At 41.7% G+C, this 16,530-nt stretch overlaps 1 protein-coding gene and 1 long non-coding RNA gene across 2 annotated transcripts in view; one reads left to right on the top strand and one right to left on the bottom strand.

Moving 5' to 3' along the window:
- LOC148851727 (nifU-like protein 4, mitochondrial) overlaps positions 1-3,239 on the bottom strand; it is a 35,990-nt gene extending 32,751 nt beyond the window's left edge. The window contains exon 1 of the mRNA XM_088944174.1: positions 2,829-3,239. Within this exon, the coding sequence (XP_088800300.1) occupies positions 2,829-3,045 (217 nt within the window). The 5' untranslated portion in view covers positions 3,046-3,239. The remainder of the gene's footprint in view (positions 1-2,828) is intronic.
- A 4,533-nt stretch (positions 3,240-7,772) lies between these two features.
- Positions 7,773-16,530, top strand: part of LOC148851725 (uncharacterized) — a 28,567-nt gene continuing 19,809 nt past the window's right edge. Inside the window, exon 1 of the long non-coding RNA XR_016099102.1 lies at positions 7,773-8,169. This is a non-coding gene — a long non-coding RNA (uncharacterized LOC148851725). The remainder of the gene's footprint in view (positions 8,170-16,530) is intronic.

The following is a 16,530-nucleotide window of genomic DNA, read 5'->3' as shown; positions in this document are numbered from 1 at the left end:
TACATGGAGCAACCACCAGGGTTTATTGCTCAGGGGGAGGATGGTAAGGTATGCAGACTTAAGAAGGCTATTTATGGACTTAAACAGTCCCCTCGAGCATGGTTTGGTAGGTTCAGTGAAGTGGTCAAGAAGTTTGGTATGAAACAGTGCCAAGTTGATCACTCTGTCTTCAGTTTTGACTCTTCGGTAGGCAAAATAATATTGGTGGTGTATGTGGATGATATCGTTGTGACTGGGAATGATAAAATGGGCATTGACAGATTGAAGGCATTCCTACAAGAACACTTTCAGACAAAGGACCTTGGCAAGTTGAAATACTTTTTGGGCATAGAGGTAGCAAGATCTAAGCATGGCATTAATTTGTGTCAGAGGAAATATGTGCTTGATTTATTGGAAGAAACAGGGTGGTTGGGAAATAAACCGGCTGAGACACCTATGGAAACAAATACGAGGCTGAGCAGTGATATAGGTGAAGTATTTGAAGACCCTGGCAGATACCGACGACTTGTAGGCAAACTAAACTATCTAACCATTACTCGACCAGATATTTCATTTGCGATTAGTGTGGTGAGTCAGTTCATGCAGAAACCTTTGGTCCCACATTGGAATGCAGTGCTAAGGATGTGAGGTATCTGAAAGGAATTCCTGGTCGTGGTTTGCTGTACAGGAGTGGTGGAAAACTGGTAGTAGAAGGATACACCGATGCTGATTGGGCAGGTTCTATGTCTGATAGACGATCTACCACAGGCTATTGCACCTTTCTGGGGGGTAACCTGGTAACGTGGAAAAGTAAGAAGCAAACAGTTGTGGCAAGAAGCAGTGCAGAAGCAAAATATAGGGCCATGGCACATGCTGCTTGTGAATTAGTGTGGCTGAGGAACCTTCTACAGGAGATAGGATATGACATCAGTACTCCAATGAAGCTCTATTGTGACAATCAGGTAGCGGTTCATATCTCTTCCAATCCGGTGTTTCATGAAAGAACCAAGCACATCGAAGTTGACTGTCATTTTGTGAGAGAGAAGGTGCTGAATGGGGTGATAGAAACTGGATATGTTAGTACAGGAAACCAGTGGGCAGACTTGTTTACAAAAGGTTTGAGTCGGGGGAGAGTGGACTACATATGTAACAAGCTGGGATTATATGATATATACTCACCAGCTTGAGGGGGAGTGTTAGTGGTGTTAGTGAAGGGGTATTTCGGTCTTTGTACTTGTTGAGAATGTTGATGTGTACTATTATGTTAGTTCGAGTGCCTCTTACTTAAAGAAGGGCACTTAAGTCTTTTCCAATAAGTTAATAATATAACAACAGGTCTGGCCGAATCTAGGGATGACTTTTTCTCTAATTCGAACCAGCCTTTCTCTCTTTTCTCTTCTTCTTTCCTCTCCTACTTCTTGCTGTTTACTTTACTTTACAGTCAACGAACAAGACAAAATTCTAGGGCAGGTCAAACTTCAACAAGAATAAAGAGGGGGAACCCCTGCAAATTACAAAGGAGAAAGCTTGTCACTATACAGATGCTCCAAATACACACCAAATTTAGCTAGGCCATCTGCAGTATGATTGCATTCCCTAGGAATCCAAACTAAGTTGACATTCAATCCATCCAAAGAATCCCAAGCTTCAGTCAGATAGTGATAAAGTCTCCAAGGGCCCCCTTTTTTGTCTCTTAACCATTTTATTGTATTTGTTGAATCACCTACAATGATCAAATTCTGAATTCCCAAATTCTTAATTATCCTGATTCCAGTGAGAGCAGCCATCATTTCAGCCTTTGTGGAGTCGGCCCAACCGATTGGACCACTAAAAGTCCAGCAGATATTGCCCCTTTCGTCCCTTATTGTACCACCAATACCTGCAAAGCCCGGATTGCCTAAGGCACTTCCGTCAAAATTAAGGGTTATCACACCTTCACTGATGGTCCCCTTAAATAATCTTAGCAATCCAAAAATAATCAAACTTGGGAAAGAGGGCACCCAACCTCTATTCTTGCCAAACTAAAGTAGATACAGTTTCAACATTCAAATTATGGGTGGCTTTTCTGCTTCACTGACAGTTTCAGCACAGACAAAATGAGAACCTTCTTGAAGTTCATATCTCGAGCAAACTCTAAGGCTCTTATAACTGCCAACCATTCAGCTTCAATGCTGCACCTTGCCCTGCATTGGTGTCCTGAAGCAAAGATAACCTTACAACTTTTTAACTCAATTACTACTAGACCTCTAGCTGCATAACCTGTATCTGGCTCATTGGACCCATCCACATATATTTTAACTTGAAATTCCAAATCATCATTAGATGGGGGCCTAGTTAAAATAGTTAGATTATAAACTTACTAGTCGCTCTCTTTTGTTCTTATTTCATCTGTTTGTCCAAAAACTGTGAAACAAAATATAGCTCTACTCCTGTTATTATTATTATCATTCCTATAACTGCTAAAATATTCACCAAAAATTCCAACTTCTTTGATATCTCATTTGCAGCTCCACTATGTTCTACTTGACCTACAAACTTGTCAAATGGTTGCAAGTTACTAAACAAAAATTTCCTAATCGGTTAGAATGATATTCTTTTTCTTTCTACAGCCTGCCAGCTTCAATAATTAGAACCTTCAACCAGTATAAAAAGAAAAGTTCCCCCAATATATCAAAAATCAATGCAACAACTCAAGAAAAACGAAAACAAAAAAAGGAACACACAAGAGGAAAACTCTGGTAGGAAAAGTCCAAACGCCCTAAATGTCAAAATCCCAAATGAATTCGCAACAAAAAACAGTCAAAATAAAGGAAACGTGGAAAGGGAAGAATATGAAATAGAAAACCAACCTCCAAAAACACTCCATTTCGTAGAGATAAGAGCTGGAATTGGTGAGAGTTTCAATAGACTGAAAGTACCATAGCTGTTCTGATTTCGCTGGAAGGGAGTTGTGGCTGTTGAAGAAGCAAAGAAGAGGCCGCGATGGAGAAACAGAGTTTTATTTTCTCCGTTAAGCTCTGGTCTTCCTCTAACGACTCGTGTAAGCAACCGTCCCACGCCCCTCATAGCTGTTTCCTCTACAACTTCAGCTTTTCGACCAAGACAAAGAACGATGCAGAACTCCCTCTTTCATTAAAGCACAGAGAAAATATAACATGTCCCCCCGGCCTACGTCCGCTCGCCTCTTCTTACCCGTTACGAACTTTGCCGGTGTTGCCGTGTTGGATATCTGACTATCCGGTAATTAGAATTCAAATCGGATCTAAAGCAATCCAAATTCTACCGGGTATATAATTGGATTGAATACGGATCCATCCCAGTCCACTTAATTGAACCTCCCCCTCCTGTAATATCTATTCTTTTGTGACACTTGGAGAGTTGAAAGGTGTTTTTTTTATTTTTTGGGTAAATGAATCAAAAGTAAACAAGCAACTAAGGCCCTGTTTCAGTGGCTGAGCCATGAATTTTGTTTTTGGGGGTCAAGTTAAACAATAAAATAAAATAAGAAGTAGAAGAGGTAAAGTTTCAAGATAAATGAGGTGGGAAGGTTTTGGGTCTAACACAGATTTTTTTAAAGAAAAAAAATCTTTTTTAATATATGTAATATTATAATATTATATATTATATTATATTGTAATAGCCTCATTGCCATTCCTATCTATTAGGGTCGTGACTAGACTTTTTCATGGGTCAGGCTTGCCCTTACCTTTGGCATGTCTCGTAGAGTCCCCACCTCGTCCTATGCTAGCAGCTTCTTACAAAGCACTATGTTTGCCTTCAACTCATCTACATTAGCATGGACCTTGGCCAAGTTTCTTATTAGCTTGGCTTCCAGCCCTTCTCGTTATTTGTTTTCCCCATGCTAGGCTAGATCCATGACCCCTTCCATGATTTCCTTGAGCTCCACCAGCCTGCACTATAGGCCATCAACTCAACTGCCCATGTCTATGAACTTGTCTTGCACGTCTCCCATGGCAAGCTTTAACCTCGTTATCCTGGCCTCCAAGGCAGCAAGGGCATCCCTTGACACTTCCCTTGTTTTTTTTGGAGTGGCCCTTCTTCCACTCATGTGTTGCTATTGTCGAATCCATCCAACATCATGTCCACACACAGGCTCCCACGTGTCCCTAGCAAAGTTGCTTTGATACCATTTGTCATGACTTGATTGCTTCCGTTGGCTTAGTAGTGTAGCACTCACTTGGCCCTCCAAACAAGTCAGTCAAACTGTACACCCAAGACCCTTCTTACTAGGTTGGTTGAATGCTAAGGACACACACTAAGACACACAAGAGCACACCAAATATTGTAGGAGGAATAGATTGTATTGCACTAGAAGAAAACTTACAACTCATATTGCTCTTACAACTTGGATGCCCCTTGCAAATGAAGGAGGGGACCCCTATTTATACATTAACCCCCTTAAGGAATCATCTAGAACTATGTACACTTGGCATCATCTAGAAGCACCTCTAGAATATAAGAACACCCTAAAGGAAGTCTAGATTACTCCTAACCCCTCTAGGGTGTTCCACATAAACACGGATTGTTCCACAAGGTTCTAGAGAGTCCTACCAACATCTAGCCCCTTCTAGACACATGGAGAACACTCCAAAACACTCAAAAATGCTTCAGAACAGCCCAGAAAACATGCAGAGTTGGCAAGGAGCATCAGGAAACACCTAGAAAAACCTCTAGCCAAGCAACCCATTATGTCACCCCATGACATTCTCCCCCACTTGATTGTGTAACGCCCTCGTTGCACTCAATTGGCTTGTGCATCCCATTGATTGGCCACAATTAACTCGTCCAATTGTACATAGAGGCTTCTGATGCAGAAATCCCTTTCCACTTGACTGTGTATTCCACCCATGCAGACAACGCTTCTCATTCTTTGTTTCCTTCATTCCAAGCAACATCCACGACCTCTTCCATGGTTGCCTTAAGCTCCACCTGCTTGCTCTCCAAGCCATCAACTCGGCTGCCCATGTCTATGAACTTATCTTGCATGTCTCCTATGGCAAGTTCCAACCTCACCATCCTAGCCTCCGAAGCAGCAAGGACGACCCTTGACACCTGTTTTTTGGGAGTGGCCCTTCTCCCGCTTGTGTGTCTTACTATTGTCAAGTCCGTTCAACATCATGTCCACGCACAAGCTCCCACATGTCCCTAGTAAAGTTGTTTTGATACCACCTGTCACAACTTGACTGTTCTCATTGACTAGGTCGTGTGGCATCACTTGGCCCTCCAAGATAGTTATCCAAACTGCACGCCCAAGAGTTTTTCTTGCTAGGTTGCTTAAGTGCTAAGGACACATACCAAGACACACAAGAGCACACCAAGTATTGTAGGATGAAGAGATTGTATTGCACTAGAAGGGAAATTACAACTTAAAGAATGCTCTTACAACTTGGATGCCCCTTGCAAATGAAGGATCAATCCCCTATTTATACACTAACCCCTCAAGGAATCCTTTAGAACTATGTGCACTTGACATCATCTAGAAGCACCTCTATAACATTCTACATTCTACACTCTTTTAGGGGATGCACATTTCATACGATACAAGAACACTGTAGAGGAAGTCTTGATTATTCTTAACTCCTCTAGGGCGTTCCACACAAACCTGAATTGTTCCACAAGGTTTTAGAGAGTTCCACCAACATCTAGCCCCTTCTAGACACATGGAGAACACTCTAGAACATCCAAAAAATTGCTCCAAAACAGCACAAAAACATGCAGAGTTGGCTTGGAACCCCAGGAAACACTTAGAAACCCTCTAGCCAAGCAACCCATTATGTCACCCCGTGACACTATGCTCTTATAGCCTCTGGAAACACCCAACATTTGCTTACAATAAGAACAATTCCCTCTTCACTAGTATTTTTCTTAGTGTTGCCATTTCTTTGCAATAAATGAATACTTAATTTCTCTAAAAAACTAGAATAGAGATATGATATTTGAAGTGGCATTAATATCTAGCCTTGAGCGACTCATGGAATGTATCAAACATGGGCAAATCACCATAGGGGGGTGGGGAGGTGAGAATTGACGAAGTTACAAAGAGTGCCACAAATAGAGGGAGGGATAAGGTAAGAGGATGTCAACACTTCTTAGTAAAGGTTAATTTACTTTTGGTTTGTTCCTTCCATACTTTTGGTATGTTGGGCAGACTTTTCTCTTTTCTCTATGTCAATACCACAAATGTCCACTGATGTGTTCTAAAGGGGAACGATAAAAAGAAGTCTAGCATGCTTGTATCCTCCCCCTTCATCCCTCCAATGAGTGGATTGGTCAAGGCTTGACATTAAGGGAGTATTTTTGTGGTATATCAAACAACTTATGCATTTACATGTATATTTCTAGTTTTAGTGTCATTACAATTCCAAGCATTATGTATTTCCATTGTTGCTTGTGCTGACAATCATGATTAGGTAAGTTGGGAGTAAAAATGAGAAATTGATTTATCATTTTTACTAGTGAGTAGTGATCAAAGTTGCTAATTTTTCATCATACATTTTCAAGGCTATAAAGAACTGATTGGAACATCTTGGACCCTTGTATAGTTTATTAGTGTTTACCTCATAACAGTCTTGTTGATTGTTAACCTAGTAAAATTCATCAATGCTCTCCTCTAAGTTTTCTATTCTTATTACAGTATATTATATCTAATGTATGAAAATCTTAGACATGCAAATGGTTGCTGCTTCATCTTGGTTGTCTTTCAATAGGTGTTACTTGATCATCTAGAAAACCTAATACATTTGAGCACTAAAGGCTCAGATGCATGCTTTTTATTCAATAGATTAATCATTGAACTTAAAGCACCATTTATGAATTGACACCTTGCTCTCATGGCACTCTCATTAAAAGTCAAGCCTTCAACAAATGTTATAATTCCTATATTCTTAGTGGCTGAGAGTTCAGGGGACAGAAGTTTTAAATAGGTTGTGTTTCGATTTAGACATGGCTATTAAGTAAAAAATATCTATCCTGTTGATGCATTCTATGCTAGGACAAAACTTTAATAACTATTTAACTTTCTCTAGGTTTGTAAAACTAAAGGAAATTAGTTATCTTAATTTAGAAATTGAGTTCATGATGTGTGGCCTCTAAACTTCAGTTGGGAACTGGGGGTGGCATTTCCTATGTTTGATAGCAGTAGAACTACCCCCAATAAAATACAATATTCTCTTATCATAATGTCATTTCTTATTTTCTTTTGTGAATAGCGTTGTTTATTAAAAAGATCATCATATAAACTACCATGAGAGAGAGAAGATGTTGGATGATCTTCCTCGATCAGAAATTTATTATTGTTGAGGCTGTAATGGATTTTTGAAGAAACAAAAAGGAAAATAGAAAGGAAGAAAGAGTACCTGGAATCACTTACAAGGTGTCTAGAATCACTCACCATAATCAGCACAAACTTAACCACACTATAATTCTCATTTTTATATATGGTAATAGATTAAAGTGGCTAGTTGAACTGCAAAGTTTATTGCCTTGTATGAATAAGATTTTAAGGATATTGGGGCTCCTTAACGGTTGAAACTGAGCTTGAAAAGGTTACCATACTCTTGAATATTTTATTATTTATCTATTTTATCCACTAGGTTTATTCAACTCACTTCAATGCTTCTAGAAAACCTTCTTTTGTCTACTCAGCTTATTTTTTTAATTCAAATTTTATCTTATTTTGTTTGATTGAAATATATTTGCAACCAAACCATAATTAAACCAGAATTTGCACTCCTATGCATTCACTGCAAGAAAATATATTTCTAGCGGCAGTTTTTAATCCTTACTGTTTAACGACTGCCGCTAGAAATATTAATATGTAGCGACAGTCGATTAAAACTGCCCCTACACAACAAATGGCTGCGCTACATAAAAAGGCGCAAGTTTCATTTTTGCCTTCCTCACGCCTCTTCCCGCCGTCTCTCTCCACTCTTGCTCAGTGTCCCTTTTTCTCTCCACCCATTACCTCTCCCCCTTTCTCTCACAGTCGCCCCTCTATCGCGTTCTCTCTCTCTCTCTCTCTCAGTTGTCCCTCTTTCGCTCTCTCTCTTGCTCTGTCAAGGGAGTGATGTCTCTGTCAAAATAGTGTTCTGAGGTAAAGTCGATGCTTCTTCAGGCCTTCTTCTCGGATTGGAATTCTAGGTTTTATTTCTAGGTAAAGCCTAACTTGAGGTAAGGTCGGTTCTTCGAAAAATATATGCATTCTAGGTTTTATTTCTATTGTTTTGTTTTCTCTGGTTTGGCCCTGAACGCCGGTCATTTGCCTTTTCCAACCTTTATCAATATTTTGATTTTTTTTTTTTCAATTTACTGTTTGTTTTCTTAGCATGATAGAATCGAGCTCATTTCCTGAACATATAGATTTAGGGTTTGTGTCGTTCATTTGATACTTTCACTTATAGGAAGTTAAGAATATTTGTTTTAGTTTTGATATTTAAGCAGCGTACATATGAATTTTTAGATCTGCTATAGATCTGCTATTCGACGCTTTTGGTTCTTGCTTAGACTCTATTCGGCTCTAAATCTTCTGATGTAGATCTACTGATTTTTTAGTTGAAATAACTTGAGATATCTGTTGTAGCCTCTACGTTTTCTTTGTTTATTTTTCTAAGCCATTTGACATGATTAACTACTCTTATAGTTTGATGTACTTTATAGATCTTGACTCTTTTAAATGATTATGTTAGCATACCATGTGGAAAGGTTGGGATAAACTATTCACCAAGCAGAAATCTCTGAATTTCACTGTTTCAGTGCGCAGCTGGATGTTATTGTCTCATGAATCTATCAAAAAAAAATGTTATTGTCTCATGGAGATCATAAAAAATACTAGAAAAATATTTATGCCTATACAGGTTTGGAATGCTAATTGATATTGGTGAATCACAAAAGTTGAATCAATTGGGAATTAGAAATTGGGTTCCACTCCTAATAATAACAACAGTGTATTATTGTCTGATGACTTTGATCTTGGTCATGGAATGCTAATTAACGTCTAATTACTGTCGCTGCATCACATTTGCAATGCCCGTTTAGGAGGGTTTCATGCAGTGGCTTTTAGCATTATAAAGTAGGCCTCACACAGAAAATAAAAAATAGATTTACATGAGCTAGAAAAACTATTTTCTGTAGCTTCTGGGACCTTCAGTCAATGCAGCTCAATCAATGTTGAAGAACTCCCAAACAGGCCTTTATCACCCAATGTTAAGTGTCTTTTTGTTTTTTTCAAGATAATTACATACTGAGAGAAGAGCAGTGTTTTCAAACCACTGTTGATAGTGACCCAAGCAGAGGCAGTTTGCCAGGGCCCCAGGTTTTGATGCTTATGAGGGTGAGGGGTCAACCAAAACACTGGTTAAGACTTAAGTTAAGAGCATATATAGACAGGAATTTTCATGTCATAGCCCGTAGCTTTACTAGAACAGTCCTTGATGGGTAATGGTGGATTGTGAATTATTCAAATCTCCCCGCCTGTTCTGGGTTTGCTTGATTTAGCGGCAGTTTTGGTTGCCGCTAAAAGTCATTTTTCTTGTAGTGATTTGTAGTTTTGTACTAGTGAAAATAAAATTTCATTGCAACAAAGGGAAAGGCACACTTTTGATGAGTATTTTATTTTCCTTTTTTTTTTTAAATCTTTTTGGCAAGGAAAAGACACTCTTTTGATGAGTGTTTTATTTTCCTTTTTTTGTAATCTTTTAATTTCATTTGAAATAAAATGTGAACAATTGGAAATATATATTACTTTTTATCTAATACTGAATTTCAGTTTTTAATGATATCATCTTTTATTTTGAATGGTTACAGAATGGACATAAGATTCTTATTGAAAATGAATGTATATAATTGATTTGAAAAACATATTTAATATAATCTCTACATTGGGCCATGACAAACATACAGGTGGAGGTGTTTTCAACCACAAAGGTTTTTCAAGACGTTTATTATTAAACGTCACAAAAAGTAATTTAATTTTTTGCACCATTTGTAACGTTTAAACAATTGTCACTAAAAGAGTATTTTTTGTGATATTCTAGAAAATGTCGCCAAAATAAACAAAGAAATGTCACCAAATCTATGTTTAGGCAATTGTTGAAAACTTTTAGTGACGTTTGCAAAATGTCACCATTTTTTGCACTATTTGTGACATTTAAATAAATGTCACCAAAAGAGGTGTTTTTCGTGACGTTTTAGAAAATGTCACAAAAATAAACAAATAAATGTCACCAGATCTATGCATATGTTGAGGGCCCGGGAATAGGATCTTGTCACGGGTTGGTCCACGGGGAAAACCTCATATTTTCCCTTGTTCCTTCCTGCTCTTGATGAACCTATCTTGGCGCCTTTGGTGATTTGTTCAAGAGATCACCAACTCTCCTAACTCACTTCTTCAACTGAATATTTGATATCTCATTCAATAATGGGGTCTCCTTAAATAGGAGATTACAAGAGTCCTAATCAAAGGGAGTCTCCTTGCTGAATAGAGAGACTTCCAGTTCTATCTTGCTAAGGATAAGATAAGCTAATCCTAATCTGATAAGCTACTAACAAGATAGGATAAGGGATAAGAGATAAGAACAAGCAAATGAGCTAATCTAATCTAGATAAGGCTGCTGTTGCCGAACTGGGTAGGATGAGTATCATTGAATCATTGCTGCTGTTGGCAATGGGTCAGGTGCCTGTTGCTGCCGGTGGCGATGGTACATCTTCCCGAGGAAGGCGTCCATAACATTACTCCCCTCCTGGACTACGAGCTTGTCCTCAAGCTCGAACTCTGGATATGTGGCTTGGAACTCTGCCAATGGGATCCATGTGGTTTTTGTTGATGGTAAATTACACCATTCCACCAAGACTTCAAGGGTTCCACGATTGAAACGAGAGTGGGTGATAGCTTTAGGTTGGGGGACCAGCTTGCCATCTTTCAAGGGTGACAGGGAGGGAACTTGGTTTGGGGGAACACCCGTAAATGGCTTCAGCAAGATGTGGAAGACATCATGAATTCGACTGGTCTCAGGCAATTCCAGCTGGTAGGCCACACTGCCAATTCGTCTTAGAACCTTGTAGGGCCCAAAGAACTTAGGGGCCAGCTTCGGGGCAGCCTTTTGGCGCAAGGAACGTTGCCGGTAGGGCTGGAGCTTCAACCAAACAAATTGTCCTGGGTCGAATGGTAGTTCCCGGTGGTGCTTGTCATAGTGGAGCTTCATGCGGAGCTGGGCCTGCTGTAAGCGAAGGCGGACGTCGGCTAGGAGGGCGTCGCGTTCTTATAAGGAGTGATAAATTGCTTCCAAACGAGTAGAACCCAGCTCGTAGGACAGCAAGCGGGGAGGATCCCTGCCATAAACGACGCGAAAGGGAGTCATGCCGAGAGAAGAATTGTAGGCTGTGTTGTAGTAGTACTCGGCCCAAGGGAGCCAATCCACCCATCGTGGTGGTTGATCGCCTACGAAACAACGGATATACATCTCGATTGTGCGGTTAACCACTTCCGTCTGACCGTCGGTTTGTGGTCGGTGAGCTGATGAGTAGACCAGGGTGGTGCCTTGTAGCCGGAATAACTTTTTTCAAAAGGCACTAGTGACCGGGTCTCTATCGCTGACTATGGATTCTGGTAACCCATGTAAGCGAAAGACATGTGTAAAGAAGGCGAGAGCAACCGAAGTGGCACTGTACGGGTGTGATAGAGGAATGAAGTGGGCGTATTTAGAGAAGCGGTTGACTACCACGAAGAGAACTGATTTGCCACCTACCTTGGGTAGTCCCTCAAGAAGTTCATGGAGATGTCGACCCAGATCTGTGTCGGGATGGAGAGGGGCTGAAGGAGGCCTGCTGGCTGTAGGTTTTCCCATTTGTGTTGTTGGCATGTGGAGCAATTCTGGACAAAATTTCGAATAGAAGTCTTCATACCTCGCCAATGGAAATCAGTCCGGACGCGGTGTAGTGTTTTTTGAATGCCCTTGTGGGTGGAGTTATGGATGCTGGTGATGATGGTGGGGATCAACGGGCAGTCTGGTGGAAGATGGACTCGTCCCTTATACAGTACCAACCCATCTTGAAGTGACCAATTGGGGTCGGCGGTGCCGGACTGGATCTTCTGTAGCAAGAGCGACCGTTCTGGGGACTGTGGTGCTGCCTTCTTAATGTCGTCAAATAGAGAGATCCGAGGTTGGGAATGCTACATAGAACCATCGCGTCTTCATCTCGCCTAGGCAAGGCATCAGCTGCGCGATTTGAGGATCCCGCCTTATATTCCACCCGGAAGTCAAACCCGAGCAATTTGCTAACCCAATGCTGCTGAGGGGAAGTGGTGAGATGCTGCTCTAACAGGTATTTGAGGCTATAATGATTAGCTTTGACGACGAACGACCGCCCCCACAAATATGGTCTCCAATGTCATAGGCTGGAAGCTTCAGGTGTCGGTCGGCCAGTCTGCGGTTGAAGAAAGCAATCGGGTGCCCTTGCTGCTGTAGTACGGCCCCGATACCCACTTCGGAAGCATTGCACTTGACTGTAAATTCGAGGGCGAAATTAGGTAATTGCAAGACAGGGTGGAAGATAGGGCATTTCTCAGTGTTAGGAAAGCTTCATCTGCTACGATGTCACACTGGAAGGAATTTTTCTTCAACAGGTTGGTTAATGGGGCTGCCAACACTCCATAGTTCTGTACAAATTTGCGGTAGTAACCCGTTAAACCGAGGAACCCACGTAAGGCCTTGGCTGATTGAGGTTTGGGCCATTCTTTTATAGCCTGAATCTTGGATTATCAACTATCACACCCTGCCCATGGATGACGTGGCCGAGATAAAGAACCTGTCGCTCCCCGAAGGAGCACTTGGACTGTTTCGGGAATAATTTGTGTTGGCGTAGGAGCTCGAAAACGGTTCTCAGATGGTGGACATGCTCTACCCATGAATTGCTGTAAACGAGGATATCATCAAAGAAAACCAAAACAAATTTGCGCAGATGGGGCTGGAATACCTCGTTCATTAGTGACTGAAATGTAGATGGGGCGTTGGAGAGTCCGAATGGCATGACTAAAAATTCGAAGTGGCCATGGTGGGTGCGAAAAGCAGTCTTCTTCACGTCACCGGGAGCCGTGCGAACTTGGAAGTATCCGGATCTGAGGTCCAACTTAGAGAAATACTGGGCACCATGCAACTCGTCTAGCAGTTCATCCACAACAGGAATAGGGAACTTATCTTTGATCGTCCGGTCATTGAGTTCTCTATAGTCAACACAGAACCTCCACGTTCCATCCTGCTTCGCCACCAATTGAACTGGTGAAGAGAAGGGGGAGTAACTTTTGCATATGATTCCTTGGTTCAGCATCTCTGTACATTGTTTCTCTATCTCGTCCTTCTGTAAGTGAGGGTAGCGGTAAGGCCGGACAACGACTGGTGCTGAACCCGCCACCAAAGGAATACGATGGTCGCAAGCTCGGGAAGGGGGGAGGCCCTTGGGTTCCTGGAACAGATTTGAAAACTCGGCGAGAAGTTTTTCCATGGCTGCCGGTTCTGTCTGAAGTGCATGGACCTGTGGTGTCCTTTCTTTAACCCTGCAACCGTGTCATGAAACTTGCTTTCCATTTAGGTGGAAGGTCATGGTGAGTGCGTTGAAGTCCCACAAAATCGGCCCTAGGGTAATTAACCACTTGACCCCTAGAACAATATCGAACCCATCCAATGAAAGTACAAATAAATCAGCAAGAAACAATTCAGAATTGACTTGTACCGGCACGCCCTTACAAATTCTTGTACTGTGAACTCTCTCACCATTTGCGATGACTACCTGTAGTCGCGGTCAAAGCTCCATTGGCAGCTTTAACTGAAGGGCGGCATGTTCACTTACGAAGTTGTGTGTACTCCCTGAATCGACGAGAATGCACACCGGTTGGCCTGCTATCTGTGCCTGTAACTGCATGGTCTGAGAAGTTTTAATGCCGGTGATCGCATGGAGAAAGATCTCTGGCTCGAATGTGACTGGTTCTTCTTCCTCCTCTTGTTCATCGATGAGGAGGCAAAAAAGCCTCTTGCATCTATGTCCTGCCGAGTAGAGGTCATCACAGTTGAAACATTGGCCTCTTGCTCGGCGTTCTGCCATTTCTGCCCTGGTCAGACGCTTAATGGGTGGAGCGGCCATGTTGCTACCTGTACTTGTCATTGGTCTAGAGGCGGTGGTGGTGGGAGATTTCAGTTCTTGGCTGGTAGCAGAAGAGGGGGTTGTTGCTGTTGATCTTGGGGGGTACCCATGAGTTTGGTGGCCGACCCACATTAAAAATTCCGCGGCTGAGCTGCAGTTTGCGCTCGAACGCGTGGGCTAAGTTCATGGCTGTGACCAAATTTGAGGGATTCTGCATCTCGACATCCACCCGCAGGGGTTCTGATAGCCCTGCCGTGAACATATCCACTTGCTGGTTGGGTCGCACGGAGGATGCCCTCGCGAGGAGGGTTTGGAACTATTGCTGATATTCAACCATTGTGCCGGTCTGTTTAAAGTTAATCAGCTCACCCAGTGGGTTGCTGGTCAGTGGGGGTCCGAACCTAAGAAGGCAATAGGACTTAAACTAGGGCCAACTGAGCCCGGGTTCTTCTTGCTCTAACCGATAAAACCAAAGTTGTGCTTCCTCTGTTAAGTGAAAGGCGGCTAGACTTACCTCATCCCGGTCATCTATCCGTTGGTTGCGAAAAAATTGCTCGCAGTAATACAGCTAGCCTAAGGGGTCTCCGTTGCCGTTGTACGACGGGAATTCCAGCCTGTTGTACTTGGGGACGACTGTGGTTCTTTGGATAACGGACTGCTGCTCGCCGGAAGACTCTAGCAGATCTGGTTGGCGGCCCTTGGCGGCTGTCCCTCCTTCAGAGTTCCCTTCCCTAGAAAGGAATAGCTCCATCAGGCGTCGCAGCTCCCTCACTTCTTCTTTGATCTCACGGATTTCGGAGCTGGTCTCCACGAGTTGGTGCTTGAGGTCATGGACCCTGGATGGTAGCTGCTCTAGATCACCCGTGACGCATTGCTCTGATACCAAGTTGCTCAAGATCACCCATGACGCCTTGCTCTAATAACAATAAGATAAGAACAAACAAATGAGCTAATCTAATCTAGATAAGGCTGCTGTTGCCGAACTGGGTAGGATGAGTATCACTGAATCATATCTACTGCTGGCGGTGGGTCAGGTGCCTGTTGCTGCCGGCGGCGATGGTACGTCTTCCCGAGGAAGGCGTCCATAACAGCATAGGTGACTTGAAAACTTTTAGTGACTTCTACAAAAAACGCTTCCGTGACGTTTGTGCCCTCTTTAGTGATGTTTGTGTAACGTCACAAATATGCATTTTTTTGTAGTGTAGTGAAAGGTTATATGGGCTCCTATTCTGAAGAACTTGCCAACTGATGTATGGCTCAATTGGAATGTTTGCTTGTTCATTCTAATAAAGACTAGGATTTGAATCTGACTACATGGATATATAGTAGTGAGCGGAGAGTAGAATTCTTAGGGGATTTTCTCCATGAAAATCACAAAATAGAGCTAAGAAGATGGAGGTGGTTGCATATTATATAATAAAAAAAGGTATATGTAGAAATATACAAATAAGGAGACAAATACTACATGAATTGGTTAATGGTAAATACAAAACTCTCAGTTCCAAATGATAATGATCCATTTATAAATAACTGGTGAACCTGATCTCCAAGTGGTCGAATCCTTCTTGGTTTATTTGGAAAATTAGGAATGATAAATGTTTTAATAACAAATTATATGTGTGTTTTGAAATTATATGTGTGTTTTGAAGAATATCCATGAGAATGAAGCTAATGAAAGTACTAAAGTTTGGAAGTCTTTGTGTGGATCAATCCCAAACCTGAGACCATAAAAACAAAATTTGATGCCTCTTGCAAAACTGATGGCTGGTTAACTGCGATCAATTTAGTTGAAGCTTGGGTTGCTTGGGAAGTCATCAATATTGCTATCAATTTCAAGGACTCCCTGATCATTATTAAAAGTGACTCAAAGCTCGTCATTGATTGCCTGAGGAAGAACGTAAAGCCCACGCAGAGATTGGAGAGCATCATCAAAAAATTTATTAGTGTACCTCCTCTTCAATTCCAGCATCACCTCCTGGCATATTTAACATGAAGTAAATCAAGCGGTAGATTAGCTTATGTGCGATTCTCTATCTTGTGACTCAGTCAATCTAGAATGTCTCCCTTGGAACCTTAGGTTTAATTTGTTTGCTTTTGTGATTCTTGGGACAGCTACCCCCGCCTGGCATATTTAACATGAAGTAAATCAAGCGGTAGATTAGCTTATGTGCGATTCTCTATCTTGTGACTCGGTCAATCTAGAATGTTTCTCTTGGAACCTTAGGTTTAATTTGTTTGCTTTTGTGATTCTTGGGACAGTTACCCCCGCCTTGTGTTGTTCTTCCTATTTTTTAACAAAAAAAAAAAAAGAGAATTGTGTCATGTGCATTCTTATGTCTTGGGGCTTTAGTCTCATCATCGTCATCCGTGGGGGTTTTGGGAAAGGGCTACCTCCAATAT

Source organism: Nelumbo lutea, chromosome 5 (genome assembly GCF_056320005.1).
Source record: "Nelumbo lutea isolate HS-2025 chromosome 5, American lotus-T2T, whole genome shotgun sequence".
Lineage (NCBI taxonomy): Eukaryota > Viridiplantae > Streptophyta > Magnoliopsida > Proteales > Nelumbonaceae > Nelumbo > Nelumbo lutea.
This window is presented reverse-complemented; position numbering and strand designations above follow the sequence as displayed.